At 38.0% G+C, this 24,164-nt stretch overlaps 1 protein-coding gene across 4 annotated transcripts in view; it reads left to right on the forward strand.

Moving 5' to 3' along the window:
* Positions 1 to 24,164, forward strand: part of LOC139975469 (dynein axonemal heavy chain 2-like) — a 71,887-nt gene that overhangs the window by 31,908 nt on the left and 15,815 nt on the right. For all 4 annotated transcript variants that reach the window (XM_071983468.1, XM_071983469.1, XM_071983471.1 and 1 more), the window contains exons 40-67: positions 435 to 552; positions 894 to 1,030; positions 1,791 to 1,931; positions 2,519 to 2,677; positions 2,889 to 3,133; positions 4,309 to 4,565; positions 5,029 to 5,195; positions 5,811 to 5,915; positions 6,477 to 6,751; positions 7,060 to 7,190; positions 8,498 to 8,653; positions 8,992 to 9,159; positions 9,354 to 9,654; positions 10,162 to 10,294; positions 10,598 to 10,737; positions 11,397 to 11,607; positions 12,035 to 12,151; positions 12,626 to 12,767; positions 14,198 to 14,484; positions 14,681 to 14,845; positions 15,627 to 15,752; positions 16,215 to 16,363; positions 17,084 to 17,301; positions 18,058 to 18,340; positions 19,072 to 19,216; positions 20,175 to 20,374; positions 22,401 to 22,527; positions 23,558 to 23,643. In XM_071983468.1, the coding sequence (XP_071839569.1) occupies positions 435 to 552; positions 894 to 1,030; positions 1,791 to 1,931; positions 2,519 to 2,677; positions 2,889 to 3,133; positions 4,309 to 4,565; positions 5,029 to 5,195; positions 5,811 to 5,915; positions 6,477 to 6,751; positions 7,060 to 7,190; positions 8,498 to 8,653; positions 8,992 to 9,159; positions 9,354 to 9,654; positions 10,162 to 10,294; positions 10,598 to 10,737; positions 11,397 to 11,607; positions 12,035 to 12,151; positions 12,626 to 12,767; positions 14,198 to 14,484; positions 14,681 to 14,845; positions 15,627 to 15,752; positions 16,215 to 16,363; positions 17,084 to 17,301; positions 18,058 to 18,340; positions 19,072 to 19,216; positions 20,175 to 20,374; positions 22,401 to 22,527; positions 23,558 to 23,643 (4,889 nt within the window). The remainder of the gene's footprint in view (positions 1 to 434; positions 553 to 893; positions 1,031 to 1,790; positions 1,932 to 2,518; positions 2,678 to 2,888; positions 3,134 to 4,308; positions 4,566 to 5,028; positions 5,196 to 5,810; positions 5,916 to 6,476; positions 6,752 to 7,059; positions 7,191 to 8,497; positions 8,654 to 8,991; positions 9,160 to 9,353; positions 9,655 to 10,161; positions 10,295 to 10,597; positions 10,738 to 11,396; positions 11,608 to 12,034; positions 12,152 to 12,625; positions 12,768 to 14,197; positions 14,485 to 14,680; positions 14,846 to 15,626; positions 15,753 to 16,214; positions 16,364 to 17,083; positions 17,302 to 18,057; positions 18,341 to 19,071; positions 19,217 to 20,174; positions 20,375 to 22,400; positions 22,528 to 23,557; positions 23,644 to 24,164) is intronic.

Here is a 24,164-nt window from a genome sequence, read left to right on the forward strand (position 1 = left end):
TTTGCGGAAATGAAATTACAGCGATTTACCAAAACGGTGAGTATCACTGAAGGCATCGAGATAATCACACTTACCAAGTCTTGCATTGCCACAGTGATGGCTGAACCGTTGGGAATCTCTTTGGTTTGGACAGATATGGCTCTGGAAACTATGAAAACATTGTTGATTGTGGGACTAGCCTTTGATAACAAATGACATCTACGAAATTAGCATAAACTGTAATAGATGTATTTATAAATGCTATCTTTCAGGTAAGCCTTCTTCCCCACCCAATCCAACTCTCCCCTCAATCAGTTTAAATCTTCCAGCTTATTACATGTTGAATTCATTAATTAATCCTCAAATTATTTACATTGTCGTAATATATTTTGGCTGCTCTTTATTCTTGCAGCCTAACAACTTTTTTCTTTGATCTACTTTTATTTTGTAAACAGGAATACCCGATTAACCCCAAAGCTCTTTCTCTGGGAGAGCTGTATGGAGAATTTGACCTCAATACTAATGAATGGACGGACGGTGTTCTCTCTTGTGTTATGAGACAGACATGTGCAGGTTGGTATCGATATAAAATTTACTTGAGATGAGGAAAGAAATTTTTTGAGGGGGTTAGAACGAGATTTGAACCAGTATCAAACCGGATCCCAGTTCTGGCCCAAAATGTTCTGTGCTCTTTTAACGTTTCTTTCTAATTGCCCTGTCCGTTTTTCTATTGATGATTAACATTAAAAAAAAACTGAAAATTCTTCTCCAGAGGTTTACTTCATCTAAATCTTGCCTTGTACAAACTATTCTTATCACTATTGCTGGCTTATAAGTTTCCAGACTTTCCAAATGTCCCTTACATAAAAGCAAAATCGAAATATTTTCTTCTTGTTTCCAAAATTAAAATTTAGATGAGAAACCTGAAGAGAAGTGGCTGCTCTTCGATGCTCCTGTGGATACTCTCTGGATCGAGAGCATGAACTCTGTGATGGACGACAACAAGGTGTTGACCCTCATCAACGGTGAAAGAATCGCTATGCCTGACCAGGTGAGATTTTCAAGTAAACATTCAAATGACGAAAAAGAAACTTTCTGTGGTAACGATAGCTTCAGTTTTCCATTAAAATATTTAGGTATTGGAAATATAATTGTTCATGTTAGGGAAGGGGGAAAAACAATCACTTTATGACTCACACATTTAATTATTTCCGGGAATTTGTGAGTCAGTTCAAACTATTCATAGTGAAAGATGACCCCCAATTTTTTTTTCTGGCCAATTTCGGAAATTGGGAAGTTGTGTCGATTGTGAATTCTGATAAGGTTTTTGATCTAGGGTAATATCGTTAGGTCCTTATATAGGGAAAAACTTGCATTGGAAGTGTAATTGTAAACCAAATTCTAGGATATGAATATGATACTATGAGAACTATTCAAATGTTCAAATAAAATTCTAACTTATTTTTAAATTATTAATTTACTTCCACTAATCAGACCTGTCGCTAGTTCTCAAGATACTCCAAAATAAGTAAGACATTAAGTATGAGCCTCAACCTGTTTCATACTGGTCAAGTTATATTTACAGACAACTGGTATGTGCATCTGCAAAAAATATTTCATTAAAGTACAATATCCCTGTTTTCACTTTATGTTATATCCTGTGTATATATATATCTGTGTGTAGCTTATTTCGAGTAATTGCTTATGATCTTGAGCAGGAATACTGATAACCACATACTAAGAAACATTTCTATGAAAATATGTTGTTCATTTCTATAACTATCTCATCAGTGTCATTCCCTTTGTTGTAGGTCACCCTTCTGTTTGAAGTTGAGGACCTGTCAGTCGCCTCTCCAGCTACCGTCAGTCGTTGTGGTATGGTATACACTGACTATGCTGATATGGGATGGCAACCATATGTCCACTCTTGGCTAGAAACCATCAAAGATAAGGTGAGAGTTTATTGCTCAATTTCTCAACCCCCTCTCCCCCCTAATGACAGCCCTTCCCTTCCCCATCGCTTCCCATCCCTTTCCTTCACCCTTAAGTTTCCAGACAGCAACTTTGGTTGTCCTTGAAAGTTAAATGTGTAGTGGATGGTATGGCTGTCAAGTGCATTTGTTAACACCCCCCTACCCCCTCTCCCCTGCAAGGGTACTTTTAGTTGTCTGATTTAAGCCATCTATAGCCATTGGATGATCAAAAAGATGGAGTATTGAAATTATCCTGTAAACCTCCATATCTAGAAAGGGAATGATAACATTTATTGAATACTTATTGGAGGTTTGTTTTAATAGTATAGTACGTAGGCTGGGACCACGCATGGTAACCTGCTATGTGGTTGGTGAGTCGACATTGCACATCTCAAGTTAGAACAGACATACATCTACAGCCAAATACTAACCTGTTAGTTTGTCATAGCATATCAATTGTGTCATAGATAATGGTGGATAAACATACTTATGTTCAAAGTATTTTTAATGTCTTCTGTGCTGTATTCTATCTCCACTATTTTTGTGTTTTCTCTTTCGGTCGACAGGAGGGACGAGAAATTCTCCAGAGGCTCTTCGACAAGTACTTGAACAAGATACAGGATTTCAAGAGGCACAACTGTAATGAGCTGGTTCCAATTGCTGAACTCAATGGAGTGGCATCTCTCTGTAAACTGTTTAGTGCTTTGGGAACACCAGCGAATGGGGTAACTATATCAGCATGGCATATATTTATATTCATACAGTTTTTGCCAAGAGAAGTCTGTAAGTTATTGTACCATATTTAATTTTCACGTTGACATGTATACTTCTGTAAATATCAAAATGTAGGATTGAGTAGAATGTTTCCCAGGTGTAAACTAAGCCTTTGAAGAATGTAACATTCGTTAATGTTTTGTCTTTCCTATTTCTATTTAGGTCGATCCCGCAGACAGGGATAACTACGAACGTATGATCGAGCTGTGGTTCCTCTTCTGCCTCATCTGGTCAGTCTGCTGTTCGGTGGATGAAGACGGAAGAAAGAAACTGGATAACTACATCCGAGAAATCGAGGGCACTTTCCCAAACAAGGACACGGTATACGAGTACTACGTGGACGCAAAGAACAAGAGCTGGTCTCACTGGGAGGATAAACTCAGGAGCGGATGGAGATATCCAAACAAGTAAGGAAAACATCACAATTGTATAATAATGTATGTATGTATGTATTTTAGATCCTCCTGCAAGCAGGAACTCGCGAAGAAGCCTCATTGGCTTATCAAAGCTGCAAGCTGACCGAAGTCAGTCTCTTACATTCATATTTAACGTCCATGATTATGAATTGTCAACAACTCTGTAACTGGACGACATACATTAATCTTGGAGTGACTCGAACCGGGGACCTTATGACTGGAAGGCACCGGCGTTAACCACTGATCATATAAAATATATAAAATAATAAAATATGTAAACAGCGGTTAAGAGCTCAAAGAACTTTATGGCTAGAATGGGGCTCAAATCAGTGACCTCTGGATAACAGGCACCTGGGCTGGTGGTCCCAACTCTGGATTACAGGCACCTGGGCTGGTGGTCCCCACCTCTCGATTACAGGCACCTGGGCTGGTGGCCCCCACCTCTGGATTACAGGCAACCTGGGCTGGTGGCCCCCAGGATTGTAATCCTGTTCTAGCTATAAATATCTTTGCTCTTTTGCAACTAAAAAGTTGAGTAAATTATGACAGATAATTAGATTAGAAATTAAAAGTCAACGATTTTGGTGAGAAGACTTTATAAGAAAGCTGGTGTAAAAACTTCTGAGGACATAGCCTCAGATGATCCGATATATTCATTTCATGTCATCCTCATTTTATGAGTCCTCGCAAGAAAGGTTGGACTAAATGTTGTGTAACTACTAGACATAGTTTTCTTAAAAATGATGATAGAGCAAGTTTTTCCATCGTATGCGAGATATGTCATTAAAATGCTTTCATGTTTTACATGTTTCTGAGATAATGACTGTGTGTATACTTGACAAGGATGCATAAAGATAAATACTTTTAGGGTATCATTTCAGATATGCTGCGGTATTTAGTGTAATTATGATAATTAATGTAATTATGGTAATTAATGTAATTATGATCTACTTTTAGGGTATCATCTCAGATATGCTGCGGTAATTAATGTAATTATGTATACCGCTTGGGCTATAAATATTTTAGTGTTATTTTTGTGGTGGAGGGGATAGGGTGGGGGAGAGGGGGGGTGAGGTGGTGGCAGGAGTTATGAAGAAGGGAACTGTGATATGAAATGAAATGTGTTATATTCCAAGAAGTAATTCCTTCCTTTTCATATTCAACAGTGCTCAGTTCTTCAAGATCATGGTTCCAACTGTAGATACAGTCCGATACAACTTCCTGGTGGGGGCCCTGATCAAGCGGGAGCAACCTGTCATGCTGGTTGGTCCCGTGGGGACTGGAAAGACCTCTGTGGCCCAGAGTGTTTGTGGAACGTTGGATTCTCAGCAGTATAGTGTACTGACCATCAATATGTCAGCTCAGACCACTTCCAATAACGTCCAAGACATTATTGAGAGCCGTGTGGAAAAGAGAACCAAGGGTAAGGTTCAGTTTTTTTTGGTCAAATTTATATGTTTTATAATTTCCATATTTTTGATATTCAAATTAATCAGTTTCATAATGTGTTTTTGTATCTCAGTTGTAGTTTAAGTATTTTTGATATTTTTTATTAACCATTCCAACAATAAGTCAAGAACACAGGTTTTACACCAAAAAATTAAAGAAAAGATTTCATTTTACCAAATATGTACAAGTCAGATTTCAAGAAGATGTTGCAGGGTGACAGACGTCTTGAAAGCTCTATTGTGGGTACTCGGTGGAAGTACACTGAATTTCAAGTGTTTAGATAAAACTTTGAAGCTCTATTGTGGGTACTCGGTGGAAGTACACTGAATTTCAAGTGTTAAGATAAAACTTTGAAAGCTCTCTTGAGGTTACTGAGTGGTAGTACACCAAATTTCAAGTGTTTAGATTAAACAAGATCTCTTTGATGTTATCATCAGGTGTGTACGTACCAATCGGAGGCAAGAAACTGCTAACTTTCATGGATGACTTTAACATGCCTGCTAAAGATACCTTTGGCTCTCAACCACCTCTGGAACTGATGAAGATGTGGATGGATTACAGTTTCTGGTATGACAGACTCAAGCAGACCACAAAGTATATCAAGGTAGGTGTTAAAGCCTCAAACAAACCCCCTAAATGTTTTAAAGTTGTCTTTTTGGAGGGTTTCTTATTTTTGGGTGGGGGGGGGAGAGGGCCAAGTTAGAGGGGCTGACTTTTCGATCCGTGCAGGATCTTCAGAGGCAGACTGAAACATAATAAAATGAAATGAATGCGAGCCAAAGACTGTTAATTGGAAAAACTGAACATGAAATAAAAGAGTAAAATTAGACAAAATAATCTGCAGTGAGATGATAGGAAGCAGTGGATGAGAATTATTTTGTCTTAAGTTAAGGATTATTTTTAATACCTAATTTTATGGTAGAAATATTTACTCAAGAAGATATATATATTTTATTTTAGTGTGGACCAAATAAATATTCAAAACCTTAGTTTAAGTGAAGACTGAGTTAAGTTTTTAGCTGAGATGTTGTACATTGCCACATTGGAAATGCATTGTATAGCAGAGCAAAATGACAACTTTACAATTCAGGTCAGAAAGGGAAACTTTATTGATTCAGTGGAGGATGGTGGAGGGAGGGGGTGGGGAGGGGGGCTTAGTAGCCTCTCATTGGAGTGCTTCATTGTTTACTGTCTTCTCACCTTTTTCTCATTTGAGTAGGACATGCAGCTGTTGGTGTCCATGGGACCACCAGGAGGAGGTCGTATGGTCATCTCGAAGAGATTGCAGAGCAGGTTTAACCTCATCAATATGACTTTCCCCAGTGTAAGTCTTTATGACACATCAAATCCAGATACACCATCATACAACATGTGTAAACTAGTTGAATCCTTATACTTTAGTATTATGGGCTGACTTGTCAAAGTTAGAACTGCAACAAGTTTCTTAAGACAATTTCTCTGTATCACTTGCAATGAAAGTTAATCATATTATTACCTTTTTGTACTGTAGCTGTGTGAAGTCATTTGTCCTTCTTTGTCCTTAAGTTGGGACCATTCTTCATATCAACAATATCAAAATGTTCACATCATCCCAGATAAAGCTATTGGATGTGTTTTCTTTCATAAAATTTGATTGACTTTCATTAAAAATAATTGTAATTTATGTTACCATGAAATTAGAAACCTAACGTTTTATCATACTGCGATTTAATCTCTGGCTCTCCTGAAAAGATTACTACAATGTATAATTTATCCAGCGCAGAAAACAACCCTGACATCACTTCTAGAATGATAACTTCATGAAACATTGATTTCATGCATTTAAATGTTTATAAATAACATGGAAAAATGGAAACCTCTAATTATTTGTCCCACAATATTCCAGGATTCCCAAATCAAGCGTATCTTTGGCACCATGATCAACCAAAAGTTACAAGATTTTGAAGAGGACGTGAAGCCGATCGGTGATGTGGTGACACAGGCAACGTTAGAGGTCTACCAGTCGGTCATCCTGCGGTTCCTTCCCACTCCGGCCAAGATCCATTACCTCTTTAATCTCCGGGACATCTCTAAGGTCTTCCAGGGCATGCTGAGGGCCAACAAGGACTTTCACGACACCAAGGCCAGTATGACACGACTTTGGATCCACGAATGTTTCAGGTTTGTATGGATGTTTTGATTTTGTATGTTTATGATAATATTTTAGTGAATCTTGGGTAGTGATGTGGTATAATAATTGCAATTGTCAGATGTGCAAAATTGGTACGGGTATTTGAAATGGTGAAAATGAACTTGAATAGATTCTCCGGATCATCTCATTTTGTCTAACTAATACACATCAACCATACATCAGAGGAAAACCAAAGTCAGTCTCTATGTTCTGCTTTCAAATAGTCATGGAAACTGTATACGCATTAAAAACTAGCTGAAAAAAAATGATCAACGTTTTGATCTGTCTCTTCTTTCAGGGTGTACTCTGATCGTCTGGTGGATGAGAGCGATTCTGAAGCTTTCATCAACATCATCAGTGAGAAACTTGGGACACTCTTTGACCAGACCTTCCATAACATCTGTCCCAGCAAACAACCTCCGATATTCGGTAAGAATCTGTCTGTATTGGATAATTACATCATACATAATATATATGTCAAATGAAAATGACCTTGGCAGGTTGTGGTATCTATGTTAGGTATCTTTGTTAGGTCAGAGTTAGATATGTGGTATCAATGTTAGGTCACTGTTAGATATGTGGTATCAATGTTAGGTCAGTGTGTTGGATATGTGGTGTCTATGTTAGATCAATGTGTTAGAGATGTGGTATCTATGTTAGGTCAGTGTTAGGGTATGTGGTGTCTATGTTAGGTCAGTGTTAGATATGTGGTATCAATGTTAGGTCAGTGTGTTGGATATGTGGTGTCTATGTTAGGTCAGTGTTAGATATGTGGTATAAAAGTTAGGTCAGTGTTAGATATGTGGTATATATGTTAGGTCAGTGTTAGATATGTGGTATCTTTGTTAGGTCAGTGTTAGATATGTGGTATCTATGTTAGGTCAGTGTTAGATATGTGGTATATATGTTAGGTCAGTGTTAGATATGTGGTGTCTATGTTAGGTCAGTGTTAGATATGTGGTATAAAAGTTAGGTCAGTGTTAGATATGTGGTATCTTTGTTAGGTCAGTGTTAGATATGTGGTATATATGTTAGGTCAGTGTTAGATATGTTCAGGATATGCAGTATTATCTTTATGATGTAGTATACTTTATCATGTATAATGACCTATAATAATGTCAGTTTTGCTGTGTCAGTGTGAGATATAGAATACCTATGGTTAAGATATGCAGTATACCAGGGGTTCTCAATAGGTGGTCTACGGGCCAAATCCAGTCCACAAAAAGCTTCAATCGAGCCCTTGGATATATCTACCACAGTCTCGCACCTATCTGATATGCAGGCCCCATACAGCTGTAGGCTTGAGCACCACACTGGTCTAACTTGCATATTGTTCAAACTAAGTGTAGTTATCTCTCTCTCTTCACCCTTGCTTGCTCCAACCAAAACTTCTCTTTGGCCCTTATAACAAAACTTACCTGAGAACACTTGATAGTATTATGTGTGATAGGTATTTTCTATGTTACTGATGTTCATTGGGAGGTATGAAGCATTTATTTCTTAATTACAGTATTACCTTATATGTGCATAGTATTACAATATCAACGAACAGTGATTTACACAAAGTATCAATATGTGCTATTTTAGCATCTCTTCAATATGTGCTGTATCTGTCCATTACAAAGAATATAACATGGGATATATGTACTTGTCTCAATAATATAATTTGTCAAGTACAGTTTAGTTGAATTACATGTGCAATACTTGATGTTTTCATTTGACCTCCTTGTTTCCAGGTGACTACATGTCTCAAGCGGATGTTCCCATCTACGAGGACTTACAAGATTTTGATCCCCTCAAGAAGTTCATGGAAGATGCCTTAGAGGATTACAATGACACTCCTGGAGTCATCTCAATGGACCTGGTGCTGTTCAGAGATGCCATAGAACATGGTAACTTGCCCTGAGACAAAATCCTTCTAAAGCAAGCACACTCTCAGTTGTCAATGTAGCAAAATACTTTGCTTCATTTCAATGATGTTGCACATGGTAACCTCAATAAACTCATTCTCATGTCTTTGAGCACTAATAAGGGAATTATCACAATTCCGATGTGAAATACTAATTTTCCAAGTGCAGGCTCTTTTGAAAAGAATGGGCAAATGGTAACGTTAGTCTAAAGTCTGTTCACATATTGATTGCTATTCTATTGAATTCTATTGAGCCTTGTTTAATTCTTTATCAGACATCTTCCAATTCTAATTTAATCTGACTTTTCTCTTCACGGCCAGTTTCTCGCATCATCCGAGTGATTGGTCAACCAAGGGGTAACATGTTACTGATCGGTATAGGCGGAAGTGGTCGTCAGAGCTTGACCAGGCTGTCTGCAGCCATCTGTGAATACAACACCTTCCAGATTGAAGTTACGAAACATTACAGGAAACTCGAATTCAGAGATGGTAAGTTTCGTGCGTTCTTGTTTCAACAGGTGTAGATAGTCAGGGATAGTTTTGATCGTCTGAAAAACAGGCAACAAAGTCTACCTCACAACTCTTCAATAAAATCAGTCCTAAACATCTGAGGAGAGCTAATCTTTGTAATACATGAATTATCTGCAAAATCTGTCAGAACACGATCTTTTCTTAATTGATAGATCTGAAGCGACTCTACTTCATGGCTGGGGTAGAGAACAAGCCAACAATCTTCCTCTTCAACGACACTCAAGCCGTGGACGATGCATTCTTCGAAGACATCAACAACATCCTCAGCTCCGGAGAAGTCCCCAATCTGTACAAAGCCGACGAATTTGAAGAAGTCAAGACCGCCCTCGCCGAGGAAGCGAAGAAGGACGGCATCGCGGAGAATGCAGAGAGCATGTTCAACTATTTCATCGAGAGGGTCAGAACCAACCTTCACGTGGTCTTAGCGATCAGCCCTGTCGGAGAAACCTTCAGGTACGTAAAAAATATCTAAAGACAATGATAAACGAACAGTGATGTTTATCTTTATACGCATTCAAAATCCAGGATTTCTTGGAAGAGGGTACCAGGGAGACAGGTATGGGTAGAAACCTATCATACTACCGATATAGCTGTGCGAAAACAAACATTGGTTAAAAGCAAGGACTGCCTGGACGTGAAGCATGCTAAACTGTGTACCTTGGTTCGATTAAAATTACATCTGCAGCTTATTGTCAGTGCCCAAAAATCAACTAATAAAAGTATTGTTTAATTCCTAGATTTGAAGATGATAGGCGAAATATGTTTATATGATGTTGATATCCTTTATTCTTGATTTGGGGTGGGGGAGGGTGGTAGGGTATTTCTTTTTTGACATCCTTTTATAATCTTGGTTAATCATTGTATTGTGAGATGTCTATCCTCCCTCACCCATCCTCCCCACCCTCCTCTCTATCTCCCTCTTCTCTCCTCGATCTCTCTATATTTGGTTACATCTTACAGGAATTTGATTCGTATGTACCCAGCCTTTGTCAACTGTACTACTATTGACTGGTTTAGTGAATGGCCAAAGGAAGCTCTGATCGAGGTCGCTGAGAAGTATCTCGAAACAACAGATGTAGGAGAGGAGGAAGAGGTCAGTTTTCTTAACCTTCAAAAAAGTCACCTTAGATGATAAAGTTGTAAAGTAAGGTAGCAATTTATTGGCACTTTTATACTGCTTTATGCTACTACTGATGCATTTATCTTAACTTTAAAACTTGGTAAAATGATAAGTTATCCATTTCATATTATATATATTTTGATGTAATACTTGAAAATTTATAATTTGTCAATGTTACATTTACTACTGGAGGCGGACTAATTTCTAACCAAAATTATTTCTCCTACCAGTCTAAAGCATTTCAGACAAACACCCTTTGGATTATTTTGTTTACAGGCCAAATCAAACATTGCCTCCATTTTCTGTACAATACATCGATCGGTGGTGGACAGCTCAAGACAGATGCTCTTTGAACTCAAGAGGCATAACTATGTCACTCCAACCAATTACTTGGAACTCGTAGCTGGATATAAAATGTAAAACCTTTTTCTCTGAGAGAAAAATATATTCAGTTTGCTTACAGTTTTGTTTTATTTAGAAATATTTAAACAACAAGCACTTGTAAATGAACCATGCATATCACTATATATGCAATATGTATGTCATATGAATGCGGCCATATACGATACATATGTAATATGCATAAAACCAAATATTCAATGCATATTTAATACATAAACATGTGTAAAATACATATGCAATATGTACACAACCATCTTCAAATACAAGACAAGATTCATGGGAAAGTAATGTATCCTTAAGTTACATCATAAAAACACATCAGTGTTGACAAGAAAGAATGAAAAAAATTCAAATTGCTGACAAATTAAGTGTGATTAATTGTATAATAATAATAACAATGCACAGGATCTTTCTCTTCCATTTGTCTTCAGAACCATTTACATATTACAGTATTGTATTTCAGAGAAGAGCACTTTAAAAACAGCCCCCTCCCAACATTTACCTGCCCCTCTTACACCCCCTTACCTTACGTCCAGCTGAAACTTACTAGTGATGCCACAAGTCGTGTCTACTTCCTAATTATTATTTTTATTCAATGCATGGCAGAATAAAATGCAGATCGTTCCACGTGAATCAAATTTCCAACCATTGAGTTAAAATTACTTTCCCGTAGACTTTTGGGAGAGAAGAGGAAAGAGTTGGGCGATGCAGCAAATAAGTTAAAGAACGGTCTGTATAAGATTGATGACACCAGAGCCAAGGTGGAGGTCATGTCGGTGGAGCTGGAGGAAGCCAAGACCAAAGTCGCTCAGTTCCAGAAACAGTGCGAGGAGTATTTAGTGGTCATCGTACAACAGAAACGAGAGGCCGACGAGCAGCAAAAGGTATCAAACTTTCACATCCATAATTCAGGTTTCAAATGATTAGGTGATGTTCTGAATTTATATATGTATGTATTTTAGATCCTCCTGCAAGCAGGAACTCGGGAAGAAGCCATCATTGGCTTATCAAAGCTGCAAGCTGACCGAAGTCAGTCTCTTAGATTCATATTTAACGTCCATGATTATGATTTGTCAATTGTCAACAGCTCTGTAACTGGACGACATACCTTAATTTTGGAGTGACTCGAACTCTGGACCTTATGATTGAAAGGCACCAGCGTTAACCTCTGAGCTAACACTCCTATATGTATCTTGTCAAAGTGACCTATTTATAGTTGGCTACATTGCATGGTGAGTGTTGGTCAGTCACAATTACATAGCTGGATAGATTCAGGAAGTATACTTCTCGATTTTGTATTTTTGTCACCAGTCTGTTCAAGCCAGGAGTGAAAAGATTTCTGAAGAAGAGGCAAGATGTAAGACCATGGCCGACGCGGCTCAACTGGATCTAGCGGAAGCCTTGCCAGTACTGGAAGAAGCAGTCAAGGTTTGTTACTTAATGAACATAGTCATGGATATAGAAGTGTTTTTTACATTGTTTGGGAGGGGATGTAGATAGAAAGATTACTCAATGCTGATATGCCTTTCGGCAAGTAAGGGTTAGTTCAGAATGTGTCAGAAATGCAGATCAACAAATAAAGTAGCAATTAAGATGTAATGAAATACCATAGAAGGGGATGTGGGAGAGGTGGTGTTTTATTTTGCCAGGGAGTTGGGGGGTGGGGGGGAGGTGCCTTGGGGACATTTTAGTAATGATAGCACTAAATTTCCATTTTTTCACACCTTTGTTACAGTTTGAACTGTGATAAGAAAACATGAGGAATAGTTCCTCATTAGGTGTTGTTAAATGTTATAAACTTGAGACCGAGCCAATAAGTTAATTTTAAACTTCAACTAACAAAATATAATTGTAATCATTTCACAAAAGTACAAACTATTTTTTGTGGTTTGATTTTGGCAGGCCTTGGAGGCTCTGAATAAGAAAGATATTGGCGAGATCAAGTCATACGGTAGACCTCCAGCTCTGGTGGAGAAAGTCATGGAAGCTGTGATGATTCTGAAGGGTCATGAACCATCCTGGCCTGAAGCCAAGAGACAGCTTGGTGAGTGTTTATTGTGCTAAGTATTAAAAGAGCTACTGTAGGCAGCATGAAAGTCATATTTTAAGTTTGTTGTTGATATTAAAGTGTTCACTGGTAGCGTGGCTGGTTATTAGGATTAATCAATCAATCAATCAATCTTGTGTTTCATTTTGGTACTGGACATTCTCTACTTCAGTGTAAAAGCAACAAGCTGTTATGCTTATAGAGTTCTTTTTTCTTTATAGATCTTGAGTTGTATATGCAGACTTGTGTAGCTATTTTTCCATTCATGGTCAGACAATGCCTTACATCATGTCTGTCTCATATCAATTCCTTCACCCCCCAAAACGACACTAAAAAGTACTGCAATATAAGCTCTTTGAAGGATTAAGTGTGACTCATCGCTCCCATACGTGAGCGCTGTGATCAACGCGGTCAAGAAGATTGGACTGATTCATTCTATTGCGGGTTTTTTTTTATATTGCTGTGACGCAAACTATTGCATTCTCAATGTAGATGGGAATTTGGGTAAAAAAACTACCAATAAATGTGTTTTTAAATTAATTTTGAGTTGTTAACAGTACAATAACAAATTTTAATACAATTACACATAAACGATAAAACAGTGCGTAGTTACAGTCCCCTATACTAGGCGCTACCACGTGGGCGTCTTCAATAGCGTCTCTCGAGGTTGGGCTAGAAGGTCGATATTTTCTAACGAAGACTCTCATTTGTTACCCCTAGGTCCGATTGAAAACTTGAACCAATCACAATAATTTTTATATGTACAGAATCTGTCACTCATTTGTAATGCATATTCAATTTAGACAAAGAGGAGGGCCAGTGTTATAGTGACGCAATTGAACTTTCAAAAATGGGAGTTTCAAAAGCCACACGACGCTACATGTTGCCATGTGTGTTTTACGTGTGACTTTTGGTTTTCAAAAGTTACGTATTTTTACATTTTTTAACCCCCAAAGTCCGATTGTGCCATGCTAAATAGAAACTAGGAAACAACAGAGATATGAAGAGATTTATTCCACCTTTCTAAAGATGTTTTAGACAAAGTGTAATGAAATGAGGAAAGAACTGTTATCAGTGAAGAAAAATATGGCCTAACAGTAAGTCAACGAGGGGTGTGGGTAGTAACTATCGTGACTTTCCGCCGCTGCACAAGGAAGAGCGCTAAGGAATTGATATGAAATTAGCAAACATAAAAAGAAGTCCATTAAAGTATATGGGATCTAGTCAAGAGGTGTTTGTCTGTCTTCTGTATGATTTCTACGTAAGTGGAGGTTACGCTATAAACCAACATTAATTAATCTCAGATCAGTTAACAGTAGACAGTGGTGGCTCCTGTATGGAAGAAAAAAATTCATATTTCGCAGTAATTATAAATCCTCCCATCTCATTTAATATAAATCCTCCCATCTCTGAATTCTCCTCGTCAGGCAACCAAAACTTCATCAAGGAACTGGTTGAATTTGACAAAGACAACATGTCCGATCGAGTCCTCAAGAAGATTGGCCAGTATTGCTCCCAGCCTGACTTCCAACCGGACATCATTGGACGTGTCTCATCGGCTGCCAAGTCTCTCTGCATGTGGGTGCGAGCTATGGAGGTCTACGGAAGAATATACAGGGTGGTCGAACCCAAGAAACAGAGGCTCAACAATGCGCTCTCTACTTTAGCCGAAAAACAGGCCATCTTAGCGGAAGCCAAAGCCAAGCTTAAAGAGGTAATATCATCTGTCCCATTTTACCTGTTGTTGGCGGTGGTCCCTTGGGACATGTTGGAGTTACCAGTCCCAATTATTGTTAATTAATAAATTAATTAATTTATTTTAATTTATTTATTTATATTTTTTATTATCCTGGCTGTTTTCCATTCAATAATTTATTTTGGTTCGATCCGTACTCTCATCGTCTCTTTAGGTCACCGATAGGATGGACAACCTAAAGAAACAGTACGATGAGAAGCTGGCAGAGAAAGAAGAGCTGAGAGTGAAAGCTGAGCAGATGGAGATCAAGTTGGACCGTGCCGGTAAACTGGTATCAGGACTGGCTGGAGAAAGGGAACGTTGGGAGACCAATGTTGCGGTAACTATATTTATCAATCCTTCCAACCAGAAATAAATAATAAATAATGAAAGGCAACGGGGGAGAGGGGAGTTTTGAGCATGTTTATTCTATAGAGGGTCTAAAGTTCCTAAACATTGGACACTATTAGCTTCAGTCCAGTGTCCAGCTGGATCTTAAAAGAAATAATTTCCCTTCAAGTTGGGAGACCAATGTCGCGGTAACTATATTTATCAATCCTTCCAACCAGACCGTCAAGTACTAGTAGAATTCACATATTATTTTGCATTTGTAAAGATATTATTTCAGTGCAGAACCTTTTAATAGTAAGCCTATGATATCGACACTGCTGGTATGATCCAATGTTTGGGTACGTTTCATGTACTTCTTTTTCAGTTCAGTTTCTAACCAACATATAGATTTGCTCAGCTATTAGTGCACTGATTTGTATCTTCTACAAAACACAGAAAAATTCACTATATGACTAGACACTTGGTAAAATAACATGAATGGATTAAAACAACATTGTTACTTTGTTGTGCACATTAAATCTAAATCATTAAAAAGATGTTTAATGAGCTGCTTGTATGACATGAAACAAACCCAAAGCATTTGTAAAAATATGATTCAGTAGAGAAACCTTCAATAGTTTGCCTACCATACCGGTCCTTCTGAGATCAAAATTGCCACGTAGGTTCTCGTTGTGATTTCAGTTTTAAATTCAGTTTCCGACCAATGTAAGGATATGGTCTATTTTAGTGCAGGGATGTGTAATTTTGTGTGTGTTATTCCTCCTGTATAGGAACTGGAAGAACAGATGGTCTACCTGGTTGGTGATTGCTTGATTGGTGCAGCCTTTATGTCCTACATGGGTCCATTCCTGTCCAACTACAGGGACCATCTGGTGAAAGAAGTATGGTTGAAAGAGGTAAGTGCTATTCACTAAATATACCCACCAAATGACATACATTCCAATTTATTGTGCTACTGATAACAATTTTTTTGTGGAAAGTGGGGGGGGGGGAGCTGTGGATGATTAGAGAACAGGTCAGGTAAATATTTTCCTCCTCAATTTCTGATAGAATTTTGATGATTGGCTAAAATGTAAGTCATAAAAGATTATAGAGTGAAGGTTGAAAAGCCTTTTGGCTACAGGTTTTTAGTCATTATATTTTGTGTGCTATTTTTAGATTTTTTTTTTCAGTTTATTTGTTTTACCTTCCTGAGATATGTTTTGCTTGGCTTTATGCACAGGTTTTTTTTTTCTGTGGATGACACAACCCAGCAGTGCCTTGTTAACCAAACGAAGGAACGAGTGTAATTTAATACATTGTTGAGTCTTAAATGTCGGTGAGGTGAAAGTGTTACAAAATATTTCTATCTCTTTTAGGTGAGGAAGTTATTAGTGCCCTGCAGTCCTTCCTTTGCCTTTTCAACTTTCCTCTCTAAACCTACCGTAGTCAGGGATTGGAATATGCAGGGTTTGCCATCTGATGCTTTCTCAACGGAGAATGGTATCATTGTCACCAGAGGAAGCAGGTGTGTATCGCATTAAGTTATTAGATTATGGATTTGCTGTTCAACTTTCTATCCTTCACCATGAGATGATGTTGAAATTGATATACCTAGATAAATTTGTTGTGGTATTACAGAATAAATTTATGGCAATGATGGAAAATGAATTTAAATAGTTGTAAGGATATTGAAGGTTCAGTAAGTGGAAGTAGGTTTGTTTGTCATAGACTCCTTTCTTTTGGATTGTCAGTTATTTGTGTGTAGGTGTGGGAGATGCTGGTTGGGGGGGGGGAGGGGGAGGCACAGGCAAGCAGTGGACTTTGATTTGCATACATTTCTTATTTGATTATTGTATCCATCTTTTTTTTTGTATTAAGTATAATACAAACAATACAATAGTATAATAAAAACAATACAATTGACAGGGGTTAAATGGGTTCCTGTGAGGTAACATGTCATTGGGCACAGTATATAACTGCTGCCGACTGGAGGGATTGTCTCTGTGACAGGTTATCATTGACCAGGGGGTAATATAACATCTGTAAAGCGCTTTGAGACCTATTGCTGGTATAAAGCGCTATATAAAAAGCAAACATTAAAAAGCAAATGTTATAATTCAAACATATACAAACAATACAATTGTGAATTTTTTTTTTTTTCACATTTAGTAATAATATTGTTTATATACTTCAAGATATATTGAAACTTCACTACTGATATATACCATATCTGTTTCCTACCCAGATGGCCTCTGATGGTTGACCCTCAGGGTCAGGCAATCAAGTGGATCAAGAACATGGAGGGCAAGAGAGGGTTAAAGATCATCGACCTTCAACAGTCTGATTACCTACGAACCTTAGAGAACGCCATTCAGTACGGACTGCCAGTCCTGTTACAGAATGTACAAGAGGAATTAGATCCATCTTTGGCTCCCATCCTCAACAAATCCATCGTCAAACAAGGTAAACAATCCCGCCTCTAGAGACCAGTGCTTTTATTGCATTCATCTTATCACGTCACTGAAGCTTGGTTCCCCTTGGTTCCCCTTGTATTCTCTGCTTTTTTTCTTCTTTGTTTTTTAAAAATGTACTCATTTTTGAGATACTACTATAAAATCTCACCATTAAATTTCTCTGACAGTGAAGGTGAAAGATTTTTTCTGCCTCTCAATCAAAAGCAAATGCTACTTCTGTATATTAGATAGTCTTACTGATAAATGAAACATCTAACATTAACAATACCATATATTTTAAAGTTGACTTCAAAGGATAAGGAAAATTATTTTTAATTAGCAAAAGAAGAACATGCAGTAAGCATCCAGTAATACAACTACTACATTGCGTTTAAAAGGTATTGGATAGTATAATTGTCACAGTTTGTACGAAAAAGAATTATGAAGCCAACAGGTCAGAGGTCATAGGTTGCACACTGACAGCACAATCTGTGGTTCTTCTTTATTTTTTTTAATATTATTTCTTGACCGGGTTAAAACTTGGGACGTGAGGTTATTAGTACCCCAAAAGCTATGGTGTGGCTCATATGTTAATGCTTACCAACTTTGAAGAAGAAAATTTGATGTACATTTGAAATAAAACATAAAACAATATTTTTGTTTGCTGATTCTACATTTGTTCATTAGTAAGGCTGTAATTACTTAACAGGTAAGTCTGATTTTTGTTAGTGCTTATGCTAATGTTTTTATGCTGATCATTTAACAGGTGGACGTATGATTCTCAGGCTGGGTGAGAAAGAACTCGACTACAGCCCCGAATTCCGTTTCTACATCACTACCAAGCTGGGTAACCCTCACTACACCCCAGAGATCTCTACTAAGACAACTATTGTCAACTTTGCAGTCAAGGAACAGGGTCTGGAAGCCCAACTTTTGGGTATAGTAGTTAGGAAGGAGAGACCTGAGCTAGAGGAACAGAAAGATACTCTGGTGATGAACATTGCTGATGGCAAGAAGAGACTGGTGGAACTTGAGGATGAGATTCTCAGGTAAGGATCATAGTTGGAAGTTAGTTTATGTTTTCAACTAAATGGTAACTGGTTGATGAGATTCTCAGGTAACGGTAATAGTTGGATGTTATGTTATGTTTTCCAACTAAATCATAACTGGTTGATGAGATTCTCAGGTAATTGTAATAGTTGGATGTTATTGTATGTTTTCAAATGGTAACTGGTTGATGAGATTCTCAGGTAACGGTAATGGTTGGATGTTATGTTATGTTTTCCAACTAAATCATAACTGGTTGATAAGATTCTCAGGTAACAGTAATAGTTGGATGTTATTTTATGTTTTCAACTAAATGGTAACTGGTTGACGAGATTCTCAGGTAACAGTAATAGTTGGATGTTATCTTATGTTTTCCAACTAAATCATAACTGGTTGATAAGATTCTCAGGTAACAGTAATAGTTGGATGTTATTTTATGTTTTCAACTAAATGGTAACTGGTTGACGAGATTCTCAGGTAACAGTAATAGTTGGATGTTATCTTATGTTTTCCAACTAAATCATAACTGGTTGATGAGATTCTCAGGTAACAGTAATAGTTGGATATTATTTTATGTCTTCCAACTAAATCATAAATGGTTGATGAGATTCTCAGGTCACAGTAATAGTTGGATATTATTTTATGTTTTCAAACTAAATCAAACTAGTGGATGAGATTCTCAGGAAAGGGATAGTAGTCACATATTTCATTTATTTATTTCATTTCTCGATAGGTTATTGAACGAGGCTCAAGGTTCATTACTGGACGATGAACAGTTGGTCAACACCCTCCAGTCATCAAAGAAGACATCAGAGGAGGTCTCAGAGCAACTTTTAGTGTCAGAACAAACAGAGGCAAAGATCGACGCTGCTCGTGAGGTATGCTACGATCTAATGTAACTGTTTGTTACACTGATATAGATTTTTACCGATAATTTTACGAATTATAGAAGGAGCCTAATACAGGTATCGGAATTCTCAGGGTTTTCATTTGGTTGTTGTCGTTGATGTTTGCTGATGTTTGCAGATGATTCATTTCAAACTAAACTCAATAATATCAGTTGAGCCAAAGAATTACCTATTTACAATCGGAATTGAAACTCCACTCTTAATTCTGGAAGATTTCTTAGGAACAGATGGGAAGGACTCGAGCCATTTTGTAGATAGCATTCACAGACGTGCTAGATTGACTGCTGAACTTGAGAAGGAAATTCAGAGGTTTATTTACCTCCTGGTGTTGCTAGTAGACTTGTCTTTGCTAGTAACATTGTGATTAAAACCAAAATAAAATAAAACTGTTAGCAAACTGCTTATCCACTAGACAGCCTGTGTAATAGAATGTGTAGAAGTAAGTTGGCCTGACGTTTTGATCCTAGCAGGATCTTCTTCAAAGGCTAATTGACAAGTAACAGTAACAGAAGGGACATAAACACGCATAGAATACAGACAGGTTAATGAGCACGGTGAACACAATGAGATAGATGTAAGGGGATTAGTAGATAAGGGATGGAGAGAAGAAAGCAACCTGGAAGAGGAGAGGTAGGAGATAAACAGTGGAGGGACAAAGAGTGGATTAAAGAGAGGATTAGGCATCTTGTCAAAAGTAGGATGCTTAGGGAGCTGCAGCATAATGCAGTCAGACTGTATAGGACATAAAACAATAGGCAGTGTTGATCTACAGAGATAATATCTATTATTATATATTTATTCAGCGTTGCTGCAGGGTATTCTTTTCAACATGCTTTCGTAAGACTTGCTATGTCTTAGTATTAAATGACATAACTGCATGTGTCTTTATATCTCTTGAAATCACTGATCTATTGTTTACCGTTGTCAGGGATACCGGCCTTGTGCTCAGCGAGCATCCATCCTCTTCTTTGTCTTGAATGACATGGGCAGTATCGATCCTATGTATCAGTTCTCCCTGGATGCGTATATTGACCTCTTCAACCTCTCTATCGACAAGAGCCAAAGGAGTCCTCAGCTTGACCAAAGGATCACCAACTTGAATGACTACCACACCTACTCAGTCTACAGGTAAGAATGACACGGTCTTGAATGTGTACCACACCTACTCAGTCTACAGTAAGAATGAAACGGTCTTGAATGACTACCACACCTACTCAGTCTACAGTAAGAATGACACGGTCTTGAATGAGTACCACACCTACTCAGTCTACAGGTAAGAATGACACGGTCTTGAATGACTACCACACCTACTCAGTCTACAGGTAAGAATGACACGGTCTTGAATGACTACCACACCTACTCAGTCTACAGGTAAGAGTGACACGGTCTTGAATGACTACCACACCTACTCAGTCTACAGGTAAGAATGACACGGTCTTGAATGAGTACCACACCTACTCAGTCTACAGGTAAGAATGACACAGTCTTGAATGACTACCACACCTACTCAGTCTACAGGTAAGAATGACACGGTCTTGAATGAGTACCACACCTACTCAGTCTACAGGTAAGAATGACACAGTCTTGAATGACTACCACACCTACTCAGTCTACAGGTAAGAGTGACACGGTCTTGAATGACTACCACACCTACTCAGTCTACAGGTAAGAGTGACACGGTCTTGAATGACTACCACACCTACTCAGTCTACAGGTAAGAATGACACGGTCTTGAATGACTACCACACCTACTCAGTCTACAGGTAAGAGTGACACGGTCTTGAATGACTACCACACCTACTCAGTCTACAGTAAGAATGACACGGTCTTGAATGACTACCACACCTACTCAGTCTACAGGTAAGAGTGACACGGTCTTGAATGAGTACCACACCTACTCAGTCTACAGGTAAGAATGACACGGTCTTGAATGAGTACCACACCTACTCAGTCTACAGGTAAGAATGACACAGTCTTGAATGACTACCACACCTACTCAGTCTACAGGTAAGAATGACACAGTCTTGAATGACTACCACACCTACTCAGTCTACAGGTAAGAATGACACAGTCTTGAATGAGTACCACACCTACTCAGTCTACAGGTAAGAATGACACAGTCTTGAATGAGTACCACACCTACTCAGTCTACAGGTAAGAATGACACGGTCTTGAATGACTACCACACCTACTCAGTCTACAGGTAAGAATGACACAGTCTTGAATGAGTACCACACCTACTCAGTCTACAGGTAAGAATGACACGGTCTTGAATGACTACCACACCTACTCAGTCTACAGGTAAGAATGACACGGTCTTGAATGAGTACCACACCTACTCAGTCTACAGGTAAGAATGACACAGTCTTGAATGACTACCACACCTACTCAGTCTACAGGTAAGAGTGACACGGTCTTGAATGACTACCACACCTACTCAGTCTACAGGTAAGAATGACACGGTCTTGAATGAGTACCACACCTACTCAGTCTACAGGTAAGAATGACACAGTCTTGAATGACTACCACACCTACTCAGTCTACAGGTAAGAATGACACGGTCTTGAATGAGTACCACACCTACTCAGTCTACAGGTAAGAATGACACAGTCTTGAATGACTACCACACCTACTCAGTCTACAGGTGAGAATGACACAGTCTTGAATGAGTACCACACCTACTCAGTCTACAGGTAAGAATGACACGGTCTTGAATGACTACCACACCTACTCAGTCTATAGGTAAGAATGACACGGTCTTGAATGAGTACCACACCTACTCAGTCTACAGTAAGAATGACACGGTCTTAGATGAGTACCCCACCTACTCAGTCTACAGGTAAGAATGACACGGTCTTAGATGAGTACCCCACCTACTCAGTCTACAGGTAAGAATGACACGGTCTTGAATGACTACCACACCTACTCAGTCTACAGGTAAGAGTGACACGGTCTTGAATGAGTACCATTACTCCTTTTGAATTTGTTTTTCTGTTGTGGAGATATTGGCAATTATTCATGTTGCTTGAAAAGTACATCATGCACCACACTTTGATATCACAAATGGACAATACCAGAAAATTCCTTTGCTTTCGTAAGCTTTTGTAAAAGTATTTAATATCATTGCATAATCACATACACTGTATTTCTACAGATTCACATGCCGAGGTCTCTTTGAGAAGCACAAGTTACTCTTTTCCTTCCAAATGTGTACCAAGATCTTAGAAGCGGCTGGAAAATTAAATATCGATGAGTACAACTTTTTCCTGAGAGGTGGTGTGGTGAGTTTGTTTTCAAAATATTTAATCTAGGTTTTGAAAACTACCTTAGTATCTTTTGAAAACTACCTTTGCATGCATCTATGGAGACTACTATGTAATATTCTCAACATTAGATGGACCAATAACAATTGTTTATCAAACGATGAGCTCTACAATGAAACCAACCAAACACCTTGGTCATCCATAGTCTCACATAGAAGATTGAGATTTTCGGTCATGTAGCAAGACTCCAGATGGATGCACCAGCAAAGGTTGCTTTAAGAGAAGCATTGAGACATACTGCTAAACCAGTAGGAAGGCCTGTGACTACCTTGCTTGGAATTATAAATTCGCAATTTAAGGACGTTAACATTAACAATTTAGAGGAAACAATAAACCTTGCGCAAGATCGTAATACGTGGCGGAGGTTAATCACTGAGCAAGTCGGATAGAAGAGACTCAACTTACTACTACTACTACTATGCAAATATCATAAATATATTTCGATTGATTTCACTTCATCAGCCACTGCGATTATTGCTTTTATCATTTCCTTATTTTCCCTTCTTAGCCTTGAATGGATTAATTAGAGAAATTTGAAGTCATCACTGTTCATGAATATTCATGAGTCACTCTCTTGATTCCATCAATAAAATCATGTCTCCAAAAGATCTTGTTGTCGCCTGTAAGTGACCTCTAGGGAGCATTCTGATAGCCCCCCCCCCCATGAGCCACAGGAAATGGAGTTATCAGATTGATTATTCTAGTCACCTAGTATTCGCACCAAAAAAGAACAAGATGTGCTGAGATCACCGGGCATTTCTGTAGCATATCTTTCATTTTGACCAATTAAGAAATTAAAAGAAAATTAGACAGACATTACAATATTAATTTGTACTCCTTCAGAGCGTAATGTTGCCTACTGCAAATTGTTTGATGGCATATGTACAGTCAAATCAGATGTAGGGCGCATTGATGCTTGCATTTTTAGCAGTAAATGTTCGTATTTATTAAGTCATTTATTTCTTTATATGCAACTTTGTATCATTAGGTCTTGGATCGAGAAGAACAAATGGACAATCCTTGTTCCAACTGGTTGGCTGACACATCTTGGGATAACATCACAGAATTGGACAAGTAAGCTTTTTATACTCGTATTTAACATTTCGGAGTAATGTTGTAGGTAGATTGCCTTTGAAGAGGATCCTACTGTGATAAAATGTCAGCTGGCCCTGTAATTAATGTATATATTATTATTGGCCTTTATAGCTTGCTAATATTTTGAAGGGGAAAAAAATGACAACAACAATAATTCAGTTTTATCTCTACATAATTTGAACCAGAACAGTAACAACATAAGCTAATATAAACCTGCAGGTACTTTTCATGCTGTTTGATTGACCCTTTATGTAGCTTTTGTAGTATTCAATGGGAATTAATTAATTAATTATTAATGGCAATTAATTACTTGACCAATTTTACACACTTGATTTCAGTCAATTATTAGCAGCTGCTATTGATTGTAGTTATTGTCTCAACATTTCAGTAGTCAGTTAAATCACAGGAATATTTTAGTGTGCAAATTTTGTGTATCAGTTTTGAAGCTGTTTTTGAATTTTGTCCCATATAAAATACTATATGATTCCTGTGTACAAAAA

This window comes from Apostichopus japonicus, chromosome 10 (assembly GCF_037975245.1).
Source record: "Apostichopus japonicus isolate 1M-3 chromosome 10, ASM3797524v1, whole genome shotgun sequence".
Classification (NCBI taxonomy): domain Eukaryota; kingdom Metazoa; phylum Echinodermata; class Holothuroidea; order Aspidochirotida; family Stichopodidae; genus Apostichopus; species Apostichopus japonicus.